The sequence below is a fragment of the Chelonus insularis genome, unplaced genomic scaffold (genome assembly GCF_013357705.1).
Source record: "Chelonus insularis isolate UGA/USDA-ARS -01 unplaced genomic scaffold, ASM1335770v1 contig_76_pilon, whole genome shotgun sequence".
Lineage (NCBI taxonomy): Eukaryota > Metazoa > Arthropoda > Insecta > Hymenoptera > Braconidae > Chelonus > Chelonus insularis.
The window spans coordinates 139,123-156,959 of NW_023276741.1; the positions used below are offsets into that span (position 1 = coordinate 139,123).

The 17,837-nt window shown below is 32.5% G+C and overlaps 1 protein-coding gene across 4 annotated transcripts in view; it reads right to left on the minus strand.

Annotated features, from left to right (window-relative positions):
• LOC118071215 (membralin) overlaps positions 1-17,837 on the minus strand; it is a 97,430-nt gene that overhangs the window by 15,245 nt on the left and 64,348 nt on the right. For 3 of the 4 annotated variants that reach the window (XM_035090258.1, XM_035090256.1, XM_035090257.1), the window contains exons 12-13: positions 14,829-15,177; positions 13,037-13,749 (exon numbers count right to left, since the gene is read on the minus strand). In XM_035090258.1, the coding sequence (XP_034946149.1) occupies positions 13,526-13,749; positions 14,829-15,177 (573 nt within the window). In that variant the 3' untranslated portion in view covers positions 13,037-13,525. Of the gene's footprint in view, positions 1-13,036; positions 13,750-14,828; positions 15,178-17,837 lie in introns of those variants that run through there. The other variant, XM_035090259.1, reaches the window with a different exon arrangement.

The following is a 17,837-nucleotide window of genomic DNA, read 5'->3' on the forward strand; positions in this document are numbered from 1 at the left end:
GTTTTTCTGTTTCCATACACGCGTTTTCTTCTGCCTGCCCAAAACAACATCTCCTATCTAACGATGGATAAGGTAGTGTCTTGTTGTGATACTAAATGGCTCCCTATAGCCGTTCCTCAATTTTTTTTTTTTTTCGAATATGTTGTCCTGGTGTCAACCTTACAGATCTTCCTGGTTCCACTGTTGGAAGTTATGTTTACCTTTGGGAGATTTCGCCAACTACTCACACTGTAGCTCCCGGTTTCTCAGCTTCATCTATGACAAAATCTGTTAGTGAACCCGGTGTCAACATTAAAGTTCATCCCAGTTCCAAATGACATTGCCACACCAAAGATTTCACTGGTTCTTCAGGGATCCCGGGTTTCCTCAGCATCAGCTATGATAACGAAAAAGTGATGAAATTGAAGTCCATCTGCACAGAACCGCTTGCACAGGTAAAGCTGTATACAATAGGGTGTCACCAAATTCCTCTAGGGGTATCATAGCGGCAATAGTACTTTGTACTATTTAGTCATCAGCACGATAGCTTACACCTTTGACTGTCCTCTGAAAAAGCCTCCCGCTCACCGTAATCAGTGAAGAGACTATAGATAAAGTATTGTCTCGGCTGGGAAATTCTATTATTGTTCATTAACTATTCGATTTCTTTGAGAAACATTATTGAAGTAGCAGAAACTTATTAGTTGCCTGCATTAACTCCTGTTCACATTTAATATCGTTATCTGATTATTATGACCCATTGATGAATTCATGAAGGGGTAATAATTTAGTTCAGGTTGCATACGCCCGATTTCCTTAAAATTTTGGTAACTTATACAGTTTTTTATACTGAACAAAAATACATGTATATTGTAAAATATTCGATAAAGACAAATGTAATTAAAGTTTAGTACTTTGCAAATATTTGATGTTGGACTGGATTGAGAGTAAGGCGGGGTGGGGGGAATTGTTGAAATCTGGTCAGAATTTCGAACCACCCCTCCTACCCCAACTTTAATCTACTCCAACATCAAATACAATTAGTTACAACAAAGATACCCAGTAAACGTCATTATGACATCACAATGATACCGCACAAAGTCAGGTTTGACGTAAGTTGTAAGTCACAGATGACTCACATGTGAGTCATTATTTGATACTTTCTGACGTCGGACTCTGACGTAAAATATATGACGCAAATATGACCTCCAAGTAACGTCACTGTGACTTACCTGATGTCAAGCTGATATAACCATTATATCATTGTGATGTCAAATGAATTCAAAATTATTTTAGGTTTAAAAATGTAGGGTAGAGTTCATAAATGTTGCTTGACTTTGAAGATATTGGGTGCTGACTTCCATACCCCCGTACGATGTTAGACTTAAATCTTTCTTCGTACTTTAGGTTAATGAAGTGTTGAATTATTAATTTAGTTTAAAGAATGTATGATCGAAAACTTTAAAAACAAAAAAAATCTATTTCAGTTGGTAATTGTTCTTATAGTATAGGGAAGGCATTAATGAAGCCGAGTGTATGTAACATAAAGCTCGTGGTAAACACATTTACATTTTGTGTTTACTAGGTAGTGTCTAACCAGAGATCCCATGGCTCTGACTCACCTGGGGTCTGATCAGACGAGATCACCCTGCTTACACCTAGCTCCCTCAGGGTAAGGAAGCCACTAAAAAGTAGCTTTACTTTCCCCTAGAGTCCTTTAAGATAGAGTCAGACAGGACTGTAGTCCCTTAAGTTCTTGTGGGACTTTAGGCAGGAATCGAGTAATGTGGCATCGTCTTGCGAACTCTGTCTTGAGGGACTCTACCTTCCCCAAAATGCTAGCGCTGAAGTAGTCCAACTTCATGTCGAGAGGGTGGTCTGCAGTCATTGTGGACAATGCCATAAAATTCTTCAACAACCTGACTGAACCATCCCCAGTTTCCGAATGGGGATCCGTCTGACCCCCTTCCGGATGTCTCACGCTATCCAGCTCAGATAACTCTGGAATGAGTCCACGAATAGTCTTCGGCTCTCACTTAACTTCAATAGTAACCACTCCAAGATACTAGATCCAGGTCCGCAGCTTTGCCTGGTCCACAAACCTTAGACTGCATACCAAGACCACCTTCTGACTCAACTGATAGATGAGAAAGACCGGGGCAAGGTCCTCTTTCGCAGAATAGTACTTCATACATAGAGCCCAGTTAGTTCATACGTTTTGCCGCTCAATAGTGCTCTTAGATAGAAGGAAGGTGACAAGAGGTGCAGGAGATGTGGTTACTCCAACGAAGCCTTCCCACACATTATAAATCACTGTAAAGTTCACTTAGCAACCGTGCAACTTTGTCATAACGCCGTGCTAAGTCGACTTACCAAGGCTATCAGGTCAGACGGCTCAATCCAGCTGAAACAACGGATGAAAGGAGTGTCGGAAAATTTAGCGGTTTTAAGATCAGACCTAGTATTGAGATATAAGGCCGACAAGAGGATCACCATTGTCGATGTTACTATCCTGTTTCAAATCAGTGGTACTTCCCTCGCTGATGCCTGTCATCACAAAATAATCAAATATTCTTCATTGGTTGCAGATCTAACCAGTTCAGAAAACTCTGTCTCAAAACACGGTTTTGTCATCGGTTTTCTGGATTCACGGGATGCTAAGAACGAGGAAGTTCTAGCTAGCACGGACAGCAGTAATCATCATAGCAACCTTATAAGAAAACTCATAATCACCGTCGCCACAAGATGGTCCGGGGGTGTATACGTGGAACATGTCTCCGGAGTTAGGTAGTACACATCTCCAGCCAATTAATCAGCTGGTATTATTCATCTATTGTGATTTGCTCCTCTCACCTTGCAACTACATTTAACTTACTAATGCTACCATCTTTCTTCCATTTGCTTGCCCACGGTATCTTTAACTTACCTGCAATCCCAACTGCCCGCCAGGGCTGCTATCTGTTCTTCCATGTTGTCGCTTCTTTACCTGTTGCTTATTAAAGAAAAATATGAGCTCGGTCTGCGTCCACTCTCCCCTCTACAGTACAAAATTGATTTTACAAAACTCCACCATTTTTCCACTCATTTTTAACTGAAATACTTTTTCTTTAATGTGCATGATTAAATGTGAACACTAGTTTAACTTTGGTCTCATATTAATAGCCTGTACAACACTTCGAGCATCAGAAAAAATTGCAAACTTTGACCCTTCCGACTTTGATACTAACATTAACGTCTCTATTATAGCTAGAGCTTCTGCTGAGTAGATTAACGCAAACGTCATTGTTCGCCATTTAAATACTATGCTATCGTTTCCTCTTACTGCTGCGAAACCTACAAATGGCTTATCTTCCATTTTTGACCCATTAGTGAAATACCACTCCATTTCGTTCAACCGATTATTAAACAGTCTACCAATCTTCCTATTCTCATGTCTAGCTTCTTTTATACTCTGCCCTTCCTCGAATGACACTTGGTACGTGTCAGACTGCTTGATACTCGTAATTAGAACACAAAGGAACCTTTGAGGCTTCTAATAAGTGTCCAACTTTCTCAACTTCCTGAAAACATTCTACAATTAGTGACATATTGCCTCGACGCACAATAGTAACATCCTCCCAAGAGGTCAACAACTCGTTAAGGATAGGAATAAGCTGTTGGTTACTGTCGGTAAAAACTTTGGAGACATAATTTCTACTTAAATACTTGAACTTATCCACCAACCTTGGTTCACGAGCTTCTGCCAACATGACAGTAACAGGAGCAGAGATTCTATACACCAACGCTAACCTTATAGCTTTATACTGGATCCTATTCAGCTTGTTGGCATATTTACTCGGCAGTCTTACCTGTTTTTTTTTTCTTTTTCCAGAAAAAGAAAAATAATGGCTTGAACAGAAGCTCAGTTGAACATAAATTTCAATGAGCAGCTCATTCAGCCTACAACTATACTGGTTGTTATACAAACATATACTTTCTTAATATTGTAAAATATTTGTATGTCGCTATCTAATGACTATTAGACTAACGACAATTTGATAATTAACGACGATTGCTTGACGATTAGATTGTTTATAGCAACGAGTTTTTGACTGAGACTTGAGTTGACCGCACGGATACTTTGATTTTAATTCATTGCTGTCATTCTTTAATAAACTTTTTCTTTTATTAATTTATTTTCCGAAGTTGTTATTTAGTCTTATTTTACAATATTATTAAGTTACAAAAATATAAAAGATACATTACTCTTCTAATTTGTGATACCCTATACTAAGAACACTAAAGTTATGCAGTATTTAGGCAAAGCACTCTCAGCGCTCTTACAAAATTGACGCTAGTTGTAAATGCTCTTGTTTTTCAACATTTTAATTCTATAAGGTAGACTTATACTTTAGCAACTAATAAACCAAACATCTTTGGAGTAACATTGTTAAACTTTACAGAGATCAAATCACTTATCCTTAAACTAATCTATTTAATGATATAATATGATATTATATTATGTGATACTATTTTTTTTGTTCACAACAAAGAACACCTACATCTACTTTTGAACATAATATGGTCTCATCAAATACTTATCTTTATCGAATTAACCCATTAGAAGTCACTGTACTCGATCGAGTACAGCTGTATTTTTAAGTATCAATTACAGATCTCGAAAAGTTTACTTGAGTTACCTAATTAGTTGAGTTTATTATAACACTTTTCAAGTATATTTAACATAATTACGAGGGAATTTTTTTTCTGAATTATGCCTTTTATGTTCTAATTACAATATGAAAATAAGGTATGTTTAGTATAAATATCGGTACTTTTTATTTGACCTCTAATGGGTTAATAAATCTTGTAATAGATACTATACTTTTAACATGCATCTCACTTAAGAAGAAATCTTATCAGGAGATAAGATAATCTAACTGGAATCACGACTTGAGAGTCCCTCTCCAATCGAACACTTTTCTTTGCTGCTTCATCCACTTCCTCATTATATTTTATTCCTTTATGTTCAGGAATCTAATACAACCTAACAATTTTACTATGCATTTCTAGACTTAACAATTTGTCTCTTACTCTATGAATCACAGCTGCCTGTTTCTCTGGATTCGACCCATTCGACAGAGCCATCAATACACTCTTAGAATCACTGAAAATGCAGAAGTCTTTACCTCTTTGTTTACTAATACTGTCCAAAGCACAATCAATCGCCATAACTTCAGCCGTGAATATGGAAGCATACTGAACTGTTCTAGATAATTCAACTATGTCTGAAAACGCCAGTAAATGTGCAAATCCAACAAACTCATCATTTTCAGTCTTAGACGAATCTGTAAACCAACAACTGCTTTCCCTTAGATGATGACGGAAGATCTCTCTGAATCTTTCATTACACTTAAGATTTTTGTTGATGATAACCCCTTCCTCAAAGGAAATTTTAGGTCTAAAATATAATGCTTTGTATGAATACTGATAACACGTTGGCTTATCTCCATTAGCTATAAGATGCTGAACAGGAAATATCTGCTCAAAACACCTTACTAGCATTGGGCACTCTATACGATGAACTTTTACTGGATTTCCTCTATTTGCAATCAGCTCTTCTACAATTGAAGTTGCTGGATGTTCAGCATTGGAACACATACGAGACACAAAATTCATACACAGATACCGAATCCTCATAAAGAAGGGAGGTTCATTCGCTTCAGCCAGCATAACCTTAATAGGCGTAGAATTTCTGTATCCCATAGCTATTCGAATTCCTCGATTCTGGATTCTATACAACTAATCAATTTGTTTCTGAGACAAAGATTGTAACAGAAAGGCTCCATACTCCATACGAGACCTAACAAGTGCTCTGAATAACCTCAACAATACTACTGGATCTGCCTCTGTCCATGTTGTTCTTAAATACGACAAGATCGATAACGGCTTCATAAATTTTTCTCTAATTGATTGAATTTGATGATCCCAAGCTAAAGAAGACTCCATCTTCAAGCCCAAAAACTTGACCACTTCTCTGTTATCCACTTTCTTATCCTCTATATACATAGACCATCTTCTGCTCCGAACCCTTGAGTCTTGGCTGAATATACACAATTGGCACTTTTCTGGGGCTATCTCCCAATCACGTAGATCTTAGAACTTTTTAACATCTTGCCCCGTGTTCTCAATTTGACGAATGGCTTCACTAGGATTGTCAGATGTCTTGAAAAAGACAACATCATCTGCAAACTGGACTAACTGACATCTGTCAAAAACAATATCATCTAGAGAACTCATATATAAAGCATACAGGATGACCTCATAGCTATGTGATTATAAATAAAGGTTAACACAAGTTTTGGAACACCAATCAACTTCAAACCCTCAATCAATTTATCTCCAAGTACATTGTCGTATGCACTTTTAACGTCAACAAAAAACGCCGTCACGCTTTCATTTGAATCAAAAGACTTTTACACCGTAGAGTATAGAAACATCAGGTTATCCATACAAGACTTCGATCGTCTGAACCCAAACTGAGACCTCGGTAGTAATTTGTAGAACTCTAACCACTAACATAACCTAATATTCAGCATTCTTTCGAAGATTTTTAGCAAACACGATGCCAGAGAGATAAGACGAACCCTTTTTCCATCACCTTTAGGAATAAATAACACAGCATATTTGGTCCATTCAACCGGAAAGGCACCAGTAAGAAGCATCTCATTATACAAATCCAGTAAAACCATTCTCATTCCGACCGGCAAGAGCTTAATTATTTGGTAATTAATACCATCGACTCTTGGACTACTATCCTTTCTCGCTCTATCAATTGCTATGGTTAGCTCTTCAATTGAAAAAGGCAATTCTCAAAAGGGATCACCCAACTCATTCTCAAATGATGGAGGAGCTACAGGCACCCAGGCTAGGTCTAGTTGATCAATTGCTATCTCAACATTCTTTACTAGTTCTTCACTGTACTCGTTAGGATTCTCTTGAGACAGATTCTTACTCTTAAACCGTTTCAGCGTTTTCCATATGTAAAACTGATTAGTATATCTCGTTAAAGAATTACAAAATTTCTCAAAGTTCTTCTTTTTAATTTGCTTAAAACCAACTTTAGCATTATGTTCAGCAATACCCAGTTTACGCCGATTCTCTCGTACACCAACCTCTTTGTATCGCAGTAAAGCACATCTTCTAAATCTGACCAACTTCTCACACTCTCCATTCCACCAGGGTGCAGCTTTTTTCCTCTTTACAATTCCACCACGTCCACTATTCCTTCTTCCACCTCTTGGATACTTTAATGGACCTGCTTCCAACACACAATTAACAATAACTGCCGTAAAAGTAGTATACTTCGTCTGCAAATCGATACTAACATTCTGAACTAAATCTATACATGTTTCACACGGCCTGTTAGGGTTTGAACCACTTGAGTCCAATCTGTCTTATGATTATACAGCTTATTCGATGAATATAACCTATTTTTCATTTCTAATTTCTCATTAAGACTATAAATAAGCGGAAAGCGATCACTTCCTACTTGCCAGTTAAAGGACATAAGAGACGAGCTGTCAACAAAGGTAAGATCAATTGCAGCACTAGTATTATAATGTCTCGAACAGAAGGTCGAAGAACCTCCATTCAAGATTTCAACATCCAATTCATCCGGGATCCTGGGGTTACATAGATGTTTCTGTCCTTAAGATATGTCGCGTAACACGGGGGCAGATTATAGTTCGTCGTGCCTCATTTCGTACTGCTCTATATAGTAGTCTGAATATGGGTACTCCGAACACGCCGAGCGCGAGACGCGTTAGCGACTGCCGACCACGTGTGTGGTGATGACACACTTTTCTGGACTGCTTTTCTATTGAGTCGAACTTGATATTGATTTTTGTTAAAATCCGGCTAACTTCTAATATCCTATATGGGCCTTCGTTACCTTCTATTCTTCGGACTGCATAAATAATGAATGGGCCTCTATCACCACGTTCATATTTCAGTTTAGTTCTTGAGTTACCGCTAAAGCCAGTTTTAAGATGAGCTTGAGTTCCTTGTCGCTGTTCAATCGGTACATCTTCACTCATTTCAACTACATCATTTTCTACTTGTTGTCTCATATTGTTGCATTCTGCTTTACGCTTTACTTCCAGCTTCCTTGTCTACATCCGGAAACTCACTCCTGTTTTTATTTTTTTTCCCATGCTTAAGTCACAAAGATTATTTGCCTAAGGTTGTAAATTTTTGCGCATAAATTTCGTCAATTTATTACTTTTTATATCGTTCAAATAGCATCTACACGGACGAAGTCACGGAAATTTACAAGTACTGAATAGTTGTTAATAATAAGTATTTATTGTGAACAGTATTGTAATATTAATAACATTCCAGCGCCATGAGTCGCGGGTTCGAACCCCGGTCGGGACAAAGTCATTTATGACTTTTCTTGGGCTGCCGTGAGCTGGAGGCCTCTCCGGAGAGGCCGATTGTATTGACACAGGTTTTCTGCAGTTTCCCTATGTCCTCGTGCAAATGCGATACAATGGTTAGGGCGTAAGTCGGCTGCAGACGCAACCCGGCATACTATGTGTGTAATAGTATGTCGAGCAGGCAAGGAAGTGAAGGGGAAGAGGATAAGAAATATGGGGAACGGATGAGAGGGGGAGTATCGATGTGGGCGAGATGAGGTGGTGAAATAGTGAAGGGAGAAATGGAATGAGATATGGGTAATGTGGGAGAGAGAAAGGTGAAAATGTATTGTAAATGAGATATGTAACAGATAAATGTAAGGGAGATGCAATAAGAATATTGTAATGGGTGTATTGTAAAACGCCGGGAGACAACTAGCATACAATTAAAATAAATGAATATTATTATTATTATTAACATTCCAGTATAACCATCTTATGATATCGATAAAAAATTTTTAATAGTAATGATAAATTAACTCAATTCAATAATTAATTTTGCTATCATCTAATTGTAAAAAAAGTTTTTTAAGAGCCATCAATAATTATCCATTATTAAAATAATTAAAATTATCATAAATATAATTGAACTATTTATAAATACAGAGTGCAGGAAAAAAACGAAACATTTTATATTTTTATTGGGCGATAAGAAAAGAAGTACGATCCTGATCTTATGTAATATTTGAAAACACCAAAATAAAAAAAAAACAGAAAGAATAGAATTTAATTAAAAAATATTGATTCTGAGATTAAAGACAAGATTTTGTCTAATAACAGACTTTCGAAGATCTTATTTAGAAATTATTTTTCTGCATGGAATAAGTAATATTTAGGTCTTTTAAAACTTAGATCTGAGAATTTTTAAGTTCTGAAAAGTACCAAAACTTGGATTCGGAATGATTTATAGCTGAAAAACGTTTTATGTACTAAAGTGTTTTCATTGCTATTTAGTATTCAAATAAAAGAAATATCAAGAATATTAAGCGTAACGAAATGAGGAGATTCATATTTAAAATACGAAAGAAAAATAAAAATTTATTTAAGAAAAAAAACACAAAATAGACAAAAGCAGAACAAAATCTGTGTATGATATCTCAGTCAGGCAAAGCTGTGCTGCAGACGACAGTCTATTGTTTCCTAGGATAAGCCGTTTTTATTAAACTGGATGATTATTCGACATCAAGGATCACTAGTAAACCACGGATAATCGATCGACTTTTGTCATTAAATTGTCCGTCTTGTTTAACGTCAAATTATATACCCTCAGTTTGATGAAAGCTTCTAGGGTTGATTGCAAGGTTATTGAAAATTAAACCTAATGAAAGTAATGAGTGATAAATACTGATATATACAGAAAATTATTTTCAAGTTCAATAAAAGGATATTTTTTAAAATATACATATATATGTATAGATAAATATATATGAGAAAGAGAAATAGATAAAAGAAATTAATTCACGGAAATGAATGGATTTGAAAAATAAAAAAGTTCGTATACCAACAAGCATGCAGACTTGAAAACATAAATGGAATGATGCCCTTGGGCAGCTAATCAAATGAAGTAGACCGAGATAGTTGCTTTGCAGATGTAAATTCACTCTCTTTTCCATTGCGGTATTTTTGCTATCCCTCACTTATATTCACTTTACAATCTCCTGGCATTCTCTACTTCACCATTTTTTTTAGTATTTATTTTCCGCTTTTCTGTTGATTTCAATCTGATATACAAATATAGAAATTTTTTATGTACCAAGTTCAGATAAAAAAATTTTGGTAGAGAGTAATTCACAATTATAGAAAATTTTCTTTCAAAAATTAAAACCGTTTAAATTTTACAATAAATATATGAGACTGTGTTTACACTCCTGCATATTGAAGTTATTTGAAATATATAAAAAATTAATAATAACAAACATCAAACGATCCAATTTTTTAGGATTAAATTTATTTCAGAGGATTTTTATTAATAAAAATTTGATATTTCAACTTTTCAATTGTGTTATACTCAATTTTCAAATCAAATTTACTATTAGAATAAGTTTTATTTTAGTTTTAAAACTATTTTTCAACGGCAGTTATTTTTTCATTACAATTCTATATTATTAGATACCTGTATAAAAAATTTTTTAGATCCATCAGAGTTTTATATAAATACGGTGTTTTACTTTAGAGAATTACGACCTTTGTTGCCAAAATAAACCCTATTCAAAATCAAATTGATCGGCTGTATTATAACGTGTGTGGTAGTTGTATTGTTAAACCTTTACAACTCTCATTTACAAGTTTATTTTACAAAAATTAAGGTAATAAGAGAAGATGATGAAGTGCAAAAAATGAATGAAAAATTTTAAGACTCTAAAAATTCTAATGGGTTAGCAAATTAATTTTTTTCGGGTCCTCCAGTAAATTTCACTTATGCCACATGACAATAAAAATAAGCAGCCTAAATGTTGCCTGAACATAAATACAACTTGATGACACCCACACAAATTAGTTAAAGTTTTTTTTTATAAAATAACATTTTACACGAAAAGACCGGTCGCGTTGATATTTTTTAAGATTTTAAATTCATAATCGAAATGGTGGTAGCAATTACTTTATCTAAGTATAGAACAAAAATATTACCCTTATTAGACATGTTAAATTTGTTAATAACGTTGAAAATACTGATTGAAACTTCGACAATATGTCTATTCTAAAAAATTTAGAATAACAATGATATAACTCACATTTAAAATGAGTCAAAGTTAAGAAAAGTGAATTGAAGAAAAATCAGGAGTATGAAAAAAAAAAGAAAATAAAAAAGAACTAAAGTAACGCTGATGAAAGACATACCTCAAGTTGACAGTCACCATCGAGTTCCGACAATTTAGTTCTAATTATTCTGTAATGGATACAAATTGTTGAATTTGTATTGATTTCGTGTCTTCCATCTCCTATGACTATTACTCTTGCGTTTCTCTCTGAATTAAACCTAAGGGATTTCCTTCAAATTCCCTTACACCACCTGTTTGATTCTCGATATCAGCACACGCCATTTGTCTATTGTATCTACTCGATACTTTACACTATTTCAACTATTGTATAAAATGTACACAAAAATTGTTTTCATACGATTCGAATTTTTAATCAATATTATTTATTGAATAGTTCAATTTCATGTTCATAATGCAATAGATTAATTCGAAATAATTTAATGTTTTTATGATAAGTATAAAAATATTTTCGTAACTATAAATAATCAAACTAAACAGATAAAAATATAAAGAGCAGTCATTAAAGAGCATCTGATTGTTCATTATAAATATTCAATATTTTAGTCAAGTAACAAATAGTTCTAGGGTTTTAATTTTGGAAACTTTATGCCAATAGTTCAATCTAGATCATTTTAGGCGTTCATGATTTCTCGATAGAAATTACCAAAATTTTGACGTACACAAAGAAAGTTTTTTCACTAAATATCAGTGCAAAAAGTGACAAGTCCACATCTCGAAATTTAGATATTATTATTATTTTGTTTTTTTATTTAGAAATAAAACTATTTTTGTTCAATAGTGAATTTTGGTTTGTCATAAGTAAACTTGATACTTAATAGGTGTCTTAGTAAAATAGTTACTTAGAATAACTGAAAAATCACTTACGATAACCCAAAATTTACTTCTGAACAGAAATATTTTTATTTCTGAATTTCGAAACGTGGAGTTGTCACTTTTTGCACTTACATTTAGTGAAAAAATTCCCTCCATCTAACATTAACAATTATTGGTTAAATACAAGCTATGAATTTCAATCTTTTTCATTTCATAGTTTTTGAAAAATTATTTTTCCAAACGATTCAATTTATATAAATTTATGTAAAAATCACATTTCAAAACACTAAAACTGTATTATCATAATATAAACATCCTTGATTTCTATTAAGAGATCATAAACACTGAGAAAAACTGCTCTGCGAAACAAGAAATAATAATATTTTGTATTTTATTAGAATGTAATTGTTTTAAATTTGTTGTTCTTGCGACAAAATAAGTACTGTTATTACTTTAGAATAATTTTGCCTTTGCTATAGATGTTTTTATCACAGGACTCATTTTATTATAGTGACAGGACAATGTCTTGTTTGTAAGATAGTATAGTCTAATCACTGGTACAACACAACTCGGTTGTAAGCACAACTTTTTACTTCTATGTATAACATTATCCCTTAATAACAGTAATAAATTGAAGAAAATATAAAAAATGATGCTAATCGTAAAAGGTAGTCAAATGAAAGGTACAAATGGAAAGGATATTTACAGTAAGAGATTTGCGTTTATTATTCATATAATATAATATAATGCATTAATATATATGTATTATTAAGATCATCAATATGTACAACCAAATAAGACATTTGAAAAACATAAATAATGAGAAAATTATGTTACAAATTCGATAGTCTCATTCGAATCGAAAATAAGAAAACTTACATAAAAAATAAACATGATTTTATTCTTTTTCTCTCATGTTCTCGCTGCGTCATTCACACTCGATCATGTTATCTTTTTCCCCCTTTCATCCCTTTCTTTTATTAAAAAAACTTTCTCGCATCGATATTTTTTTCTATTTCTTAATAAACTGCCTTATTTTTAACACTGATGTACAATAAAAAATTCAGTCACCCATATAACAGCATTCCTGGCAGAAACAGAGGTTAAGCCATCTTTTGTCCAACACTGGGCCAACGAAGGTCCAGGTGAATGTTGATCTTTCTTTGTTTCTACCGGGAATATCATCGTTTGATTTTAGATTACTAAAAAAATTTAAAGCAGTAGTTTTAAATTGTCATCTTGGTGGTTGATTATCTAATATACTGTGTAAATAAATTACATTTTTATTCGTTATTGATAATTTCTGTATCACGTCTCAATGGTTTAATTCAATTCAAAATTTGAATGTTAGTTTCAGCAACAAACTCTCAACTACTGCTTCACAATTGTCTTTTAAACAATAATAAAGTCGGGCGTTAAACTATGAATTATTTCTAAAACATTTCTAACTTCTCTTTTAATTAATTTTTATCAAAATAAAGATGACTGTTCCTTCTAAGAATCTGGAGCGCTTTCGGTTTGAGGACTATTTTCTTTCGAAGAAGAACTTAAAACATCAATAACTTCGAACTCCTCGCATGTCGAGTGTTCTGGTGAATTTGAATTTATAATTTGGGAATTATTAACCATATCATCTGTTGATGAAGTAGTAGATGCCACAAAGTCAGATTCTTGAAGATTTCCGACAGATGACAAAGCGTCCGTTATTGGTTCAATCGCTATGTATATCAAAATTAATTAATTAATTATTCAAAAATACATTGTCAATCTCTTTTAATGTTACAAAAAAAATATATTAAAATAATTTTCTTTATTTTTCATTTAGAAGGTATTGTAATGGGATCGATTTCTATTTCTTATAAATAAAAAAATAAAAAAAGTAGTATGAAAAGATTACGAATTTCAATAAATTTATACAATATAGATAAATAAGATTCTAATCAAATTCTGAGGATGAGAAGTTCGTCGTATGGGCACACAATATTAAATCACAATAGAAAAAAAATTTTTCCTCTATGCGAAAAAAAAATTTAGAAAAAATTATCTAAAATCTCGATATTATTATAATTTTCTAAAATAAAATCTAGTACACTTTAAAAGCTAAAAATAGAAAATTAATAACTTGAACAATGAAAACAATTTTTATAAAATTTAACGTCAGAAAATATTATTACTCATACTATAAAATTAATTATTAAAATAAAGCACTTTAATTTATTGTGTTGTTTATTATGAAAAGGAATTTTTATTAAATTTTATCTAATTGTACTATTCCATATCAAAGAGCTGTATTTCTCTGACGAATATTGTACGTATAGACAAAGAAATACGACACAACGAAAATGCGGTTGAATAGAATGTATATTAGAATTTACATTATGAATTCGTTTCTGTGAATTAACTTGAATTTACCAGATTATATAACTGAAATCAAATTCCCAACACTATAAACTGTATTCGCATATTACTTCGTATATACTAGCACCCCCAGTTTATTGTTGATTACATGCTAGAGCTGGTAACCTTATCATTATCTCAATATGTACATTAGTGTATAATTCATGTATTGACATTCACGAATTAGTTTGAAACCATCTGTTATATCTATTAACAATCACACATTATTATCTGATGATAAAGTAATTTACAAATATAAATGTTTACACAGTAATGAAAACCGACCGACTACCAGAAATTTTTATCAATAAATAGATCATGTAGATTTAGATTGTTTTTATTAAACAAAACTATTGAACTTAACAAAAATACTAAACTGAACAGACAAAGACCTACTTACCTTCAGCAATAGTAGTTGAAGCAGTAGAGAGTTGTGTTGTCATTGATGATTCATTCGTAGGATTACTAGTTTCAAGCTGAACATTTTGTTGAGAGTCGTTTGAATCAGAGTCCAACTGAGAGAGTTCACTAATGTAATTTTGCTGAGTTTGATCCGTGGCAGGAGTTAAAGGACCTGGACTATCTGGAGGAGTAGATGTAGCTGATGGACCAGGAGTTGTAGCAACTGTACTCGGCGTTGGTGATTGAGCAGCTGTGGGAGCGTGATTTCGTAACAGAATTTGCTGCAAATGGGCTTGCTGGAGTATAGCCGGTAGTTCATAGTGATGGAAAAAATAAAGCATTGAATGCTGAAACAGAAAATTTATCATTTTAACAAACATTCAACTGTCCTTGGTTACAAAAGTTACATAAGTTACATGTACTATTTACAGACCCTTTTTTGGAAATAAATAAAAATAATAATTTATCATTTTCACAACTTAAAAACGAATAACTGTTCAATTAACTATTAACAAGTTATTAGTTGATTTTTATTTTAAATAACGAACAGAGTTTTTACTTTTTATCGATAATTATTATCAGCTCCATTTGCATCAGTTTTTCTAAAATAACCGGGTTTCTTCATTTTTTTTTTCAATTCTTTATTGGTCGTTTAAAAATAGTTGAGTCGTTTTTATCACGTAAAAAGTTTGTTGAAACACCATTTTTATATATAACTTGAAAATCATTATTTTCCATGAAGATTAAAATGCGGTAATTTGAGTCATATTATCACATAATCATAAATGACATAATAATAATAATAATATTTATTACAAAAATTGTTTTTTTATTATTAAACTTTAATTTATTAATTGTGTGGTCCATTTTTTAGACCAATTATTATTTAGATAAAGAAATTCACTGTTATTTGCTTTTAAATTATAATTGAATTAGATTTTTTTAGAATTTTATGGATAAATTATAAAATGTTTACATCTACTTTTTCATTTACTGGAGAACTTAAGGAAAAATTTTGATCATATTTTTTTAGAAAGTTAAACAAGCATTTGACTTTCAAGTGAAGCAGCTATATGCATGTTCAAAATGAATACATTTGAAACATACATTTTTCATGTTGGCCACTAAAATTGTTAGACTTTGAGCCTAAAAGAAACGGAAGAAGTTGGCAGTAACAGGCTCATTCGACAAATATCAAGTCTCTACTGAGGTGAACGATAGCAGGCGATTCTATGTTGCATTTACCCCAAGAGAGAGAGAGAGAAAGAAGATGAGCTAGTATAGAACGAATTTGCCAAATTTCCATATAAATTTACCAGGGACGAGGTACACGTAAACCACTGGAGAGAGTCATCTCTCTTGTACTGCTTTTCACCAACCTCGGCTTCTATCGGCTGAATATGACACTCGGTTACTATTACTACATGTATACACACACATTTTCATTGGCCTCGGTGTTATGTACTCCCTTCAATGCGTCGTCAAACTAGTCGACACACACACTTCACAAACTTGCAATCAACCCCGACCTCGTGTCTTCCCCTATCGTTCATACTTTCCACTTTCCCTATTGCAACCGATGGCCTGCGATCGAACTTCTGCTTCTCTCTCTTGGATGCTTTCTTCCCTAGAGGTTTAAACTATCTGTGTACATATTTGATAAGGAAAATTCAAATAACATAAAAATGAACAAAATATTCTATCATTTTATTCCAATAATATACAATTAGTTTTATTCTTTTTCTGTTTTGAAAAATTTTTTATACCACATATCATTTACTTCATTACTACACGGAGAGAAAGGAATTATAAAGTTTACTTCAAAAAATAGTAGTCTGTCGCTTCGAGTACAAAAATGGCAATAAGCAATTGTTTGATTAGTATACATTACAACTTTTTCTTGTAAAAATTTTATTATAAATCAAAATTTTTAATTATAAAAAAATAAAGATAAAATTTTACAATTTGAATGTGTAATGAAAGTTTTACAAGAAAAAGTTGTAATGTATACTAATCAACCAATTGTTTATTGCCATTTTTGTAACCGAAGCGACAGACTACTATTTTTTGGAGTAAACTTTATAATTCCTTTCTCTCCGTGTATGAACTATTTAAATTGCTTATAGAAATTATTTAAATATTTTTTAAAATTCACATTAAAGTTACTAAAAGTTATCACATCAATTTGGTTACTAAATAAATAATCTTCAATTGGAACCAATGTTTAATATTCTGAAAATATATTATAAATAAACTTGTAAAATACTAAACTAATTGGAGATCAAATAGATATCTTACTTCAGCAATCATTAATCAATTATTCGATTATTATTCAATCATGTAAAATATTAAAGTAATTTTAACAAAAAGTTATTTTGAAGAGAAGTGATACTCTGAGTTGTTATTTACACTAAAAAAAATAACTCAAGTAAATAATGACAGCATGAATGATATTTTCAAATTAGAGTTTCATCTTCAGTTGAGCATCAAGAAAAAAAGTGAATATTGTGAATAGGTAGTTATGACACCTTCTGCATCTGTTAGTGACAAGGAATAAATCGCTTCTATAATTCCTAGCAGCATTTGCGTACAATGAAAATTTGAGTTTCTTGTAGAAAGAAGTCTTTGACACTGGCTCTATTTCAGTTGATGTCGAAATTTTTTTACCCACCAGTTGATATAATTTTTTGAATTTAACGATTGTAATTATTATAATTATTATTTTCCAAACAAAATAATTATACTTGTAATTTTTAACGAAAATAGACTATTCAATAATAAGCGTTTTAATTTTTTATGACAGAAATTGTAGTTTAGTAACATTCAAAATTTTTTCGTGAACTTATTTCAAAATAATGAATCACTGACAAAAAAAATTTACTTTACAGAAAATAATCCAATAATCCATGAAATACAAAATCCACTTGATATTGCGAGTAATTTAATTTATTCAATTCTATGAAAAGAATTTATCACAAACACATTGTTAACTCAACCCAATCATGTG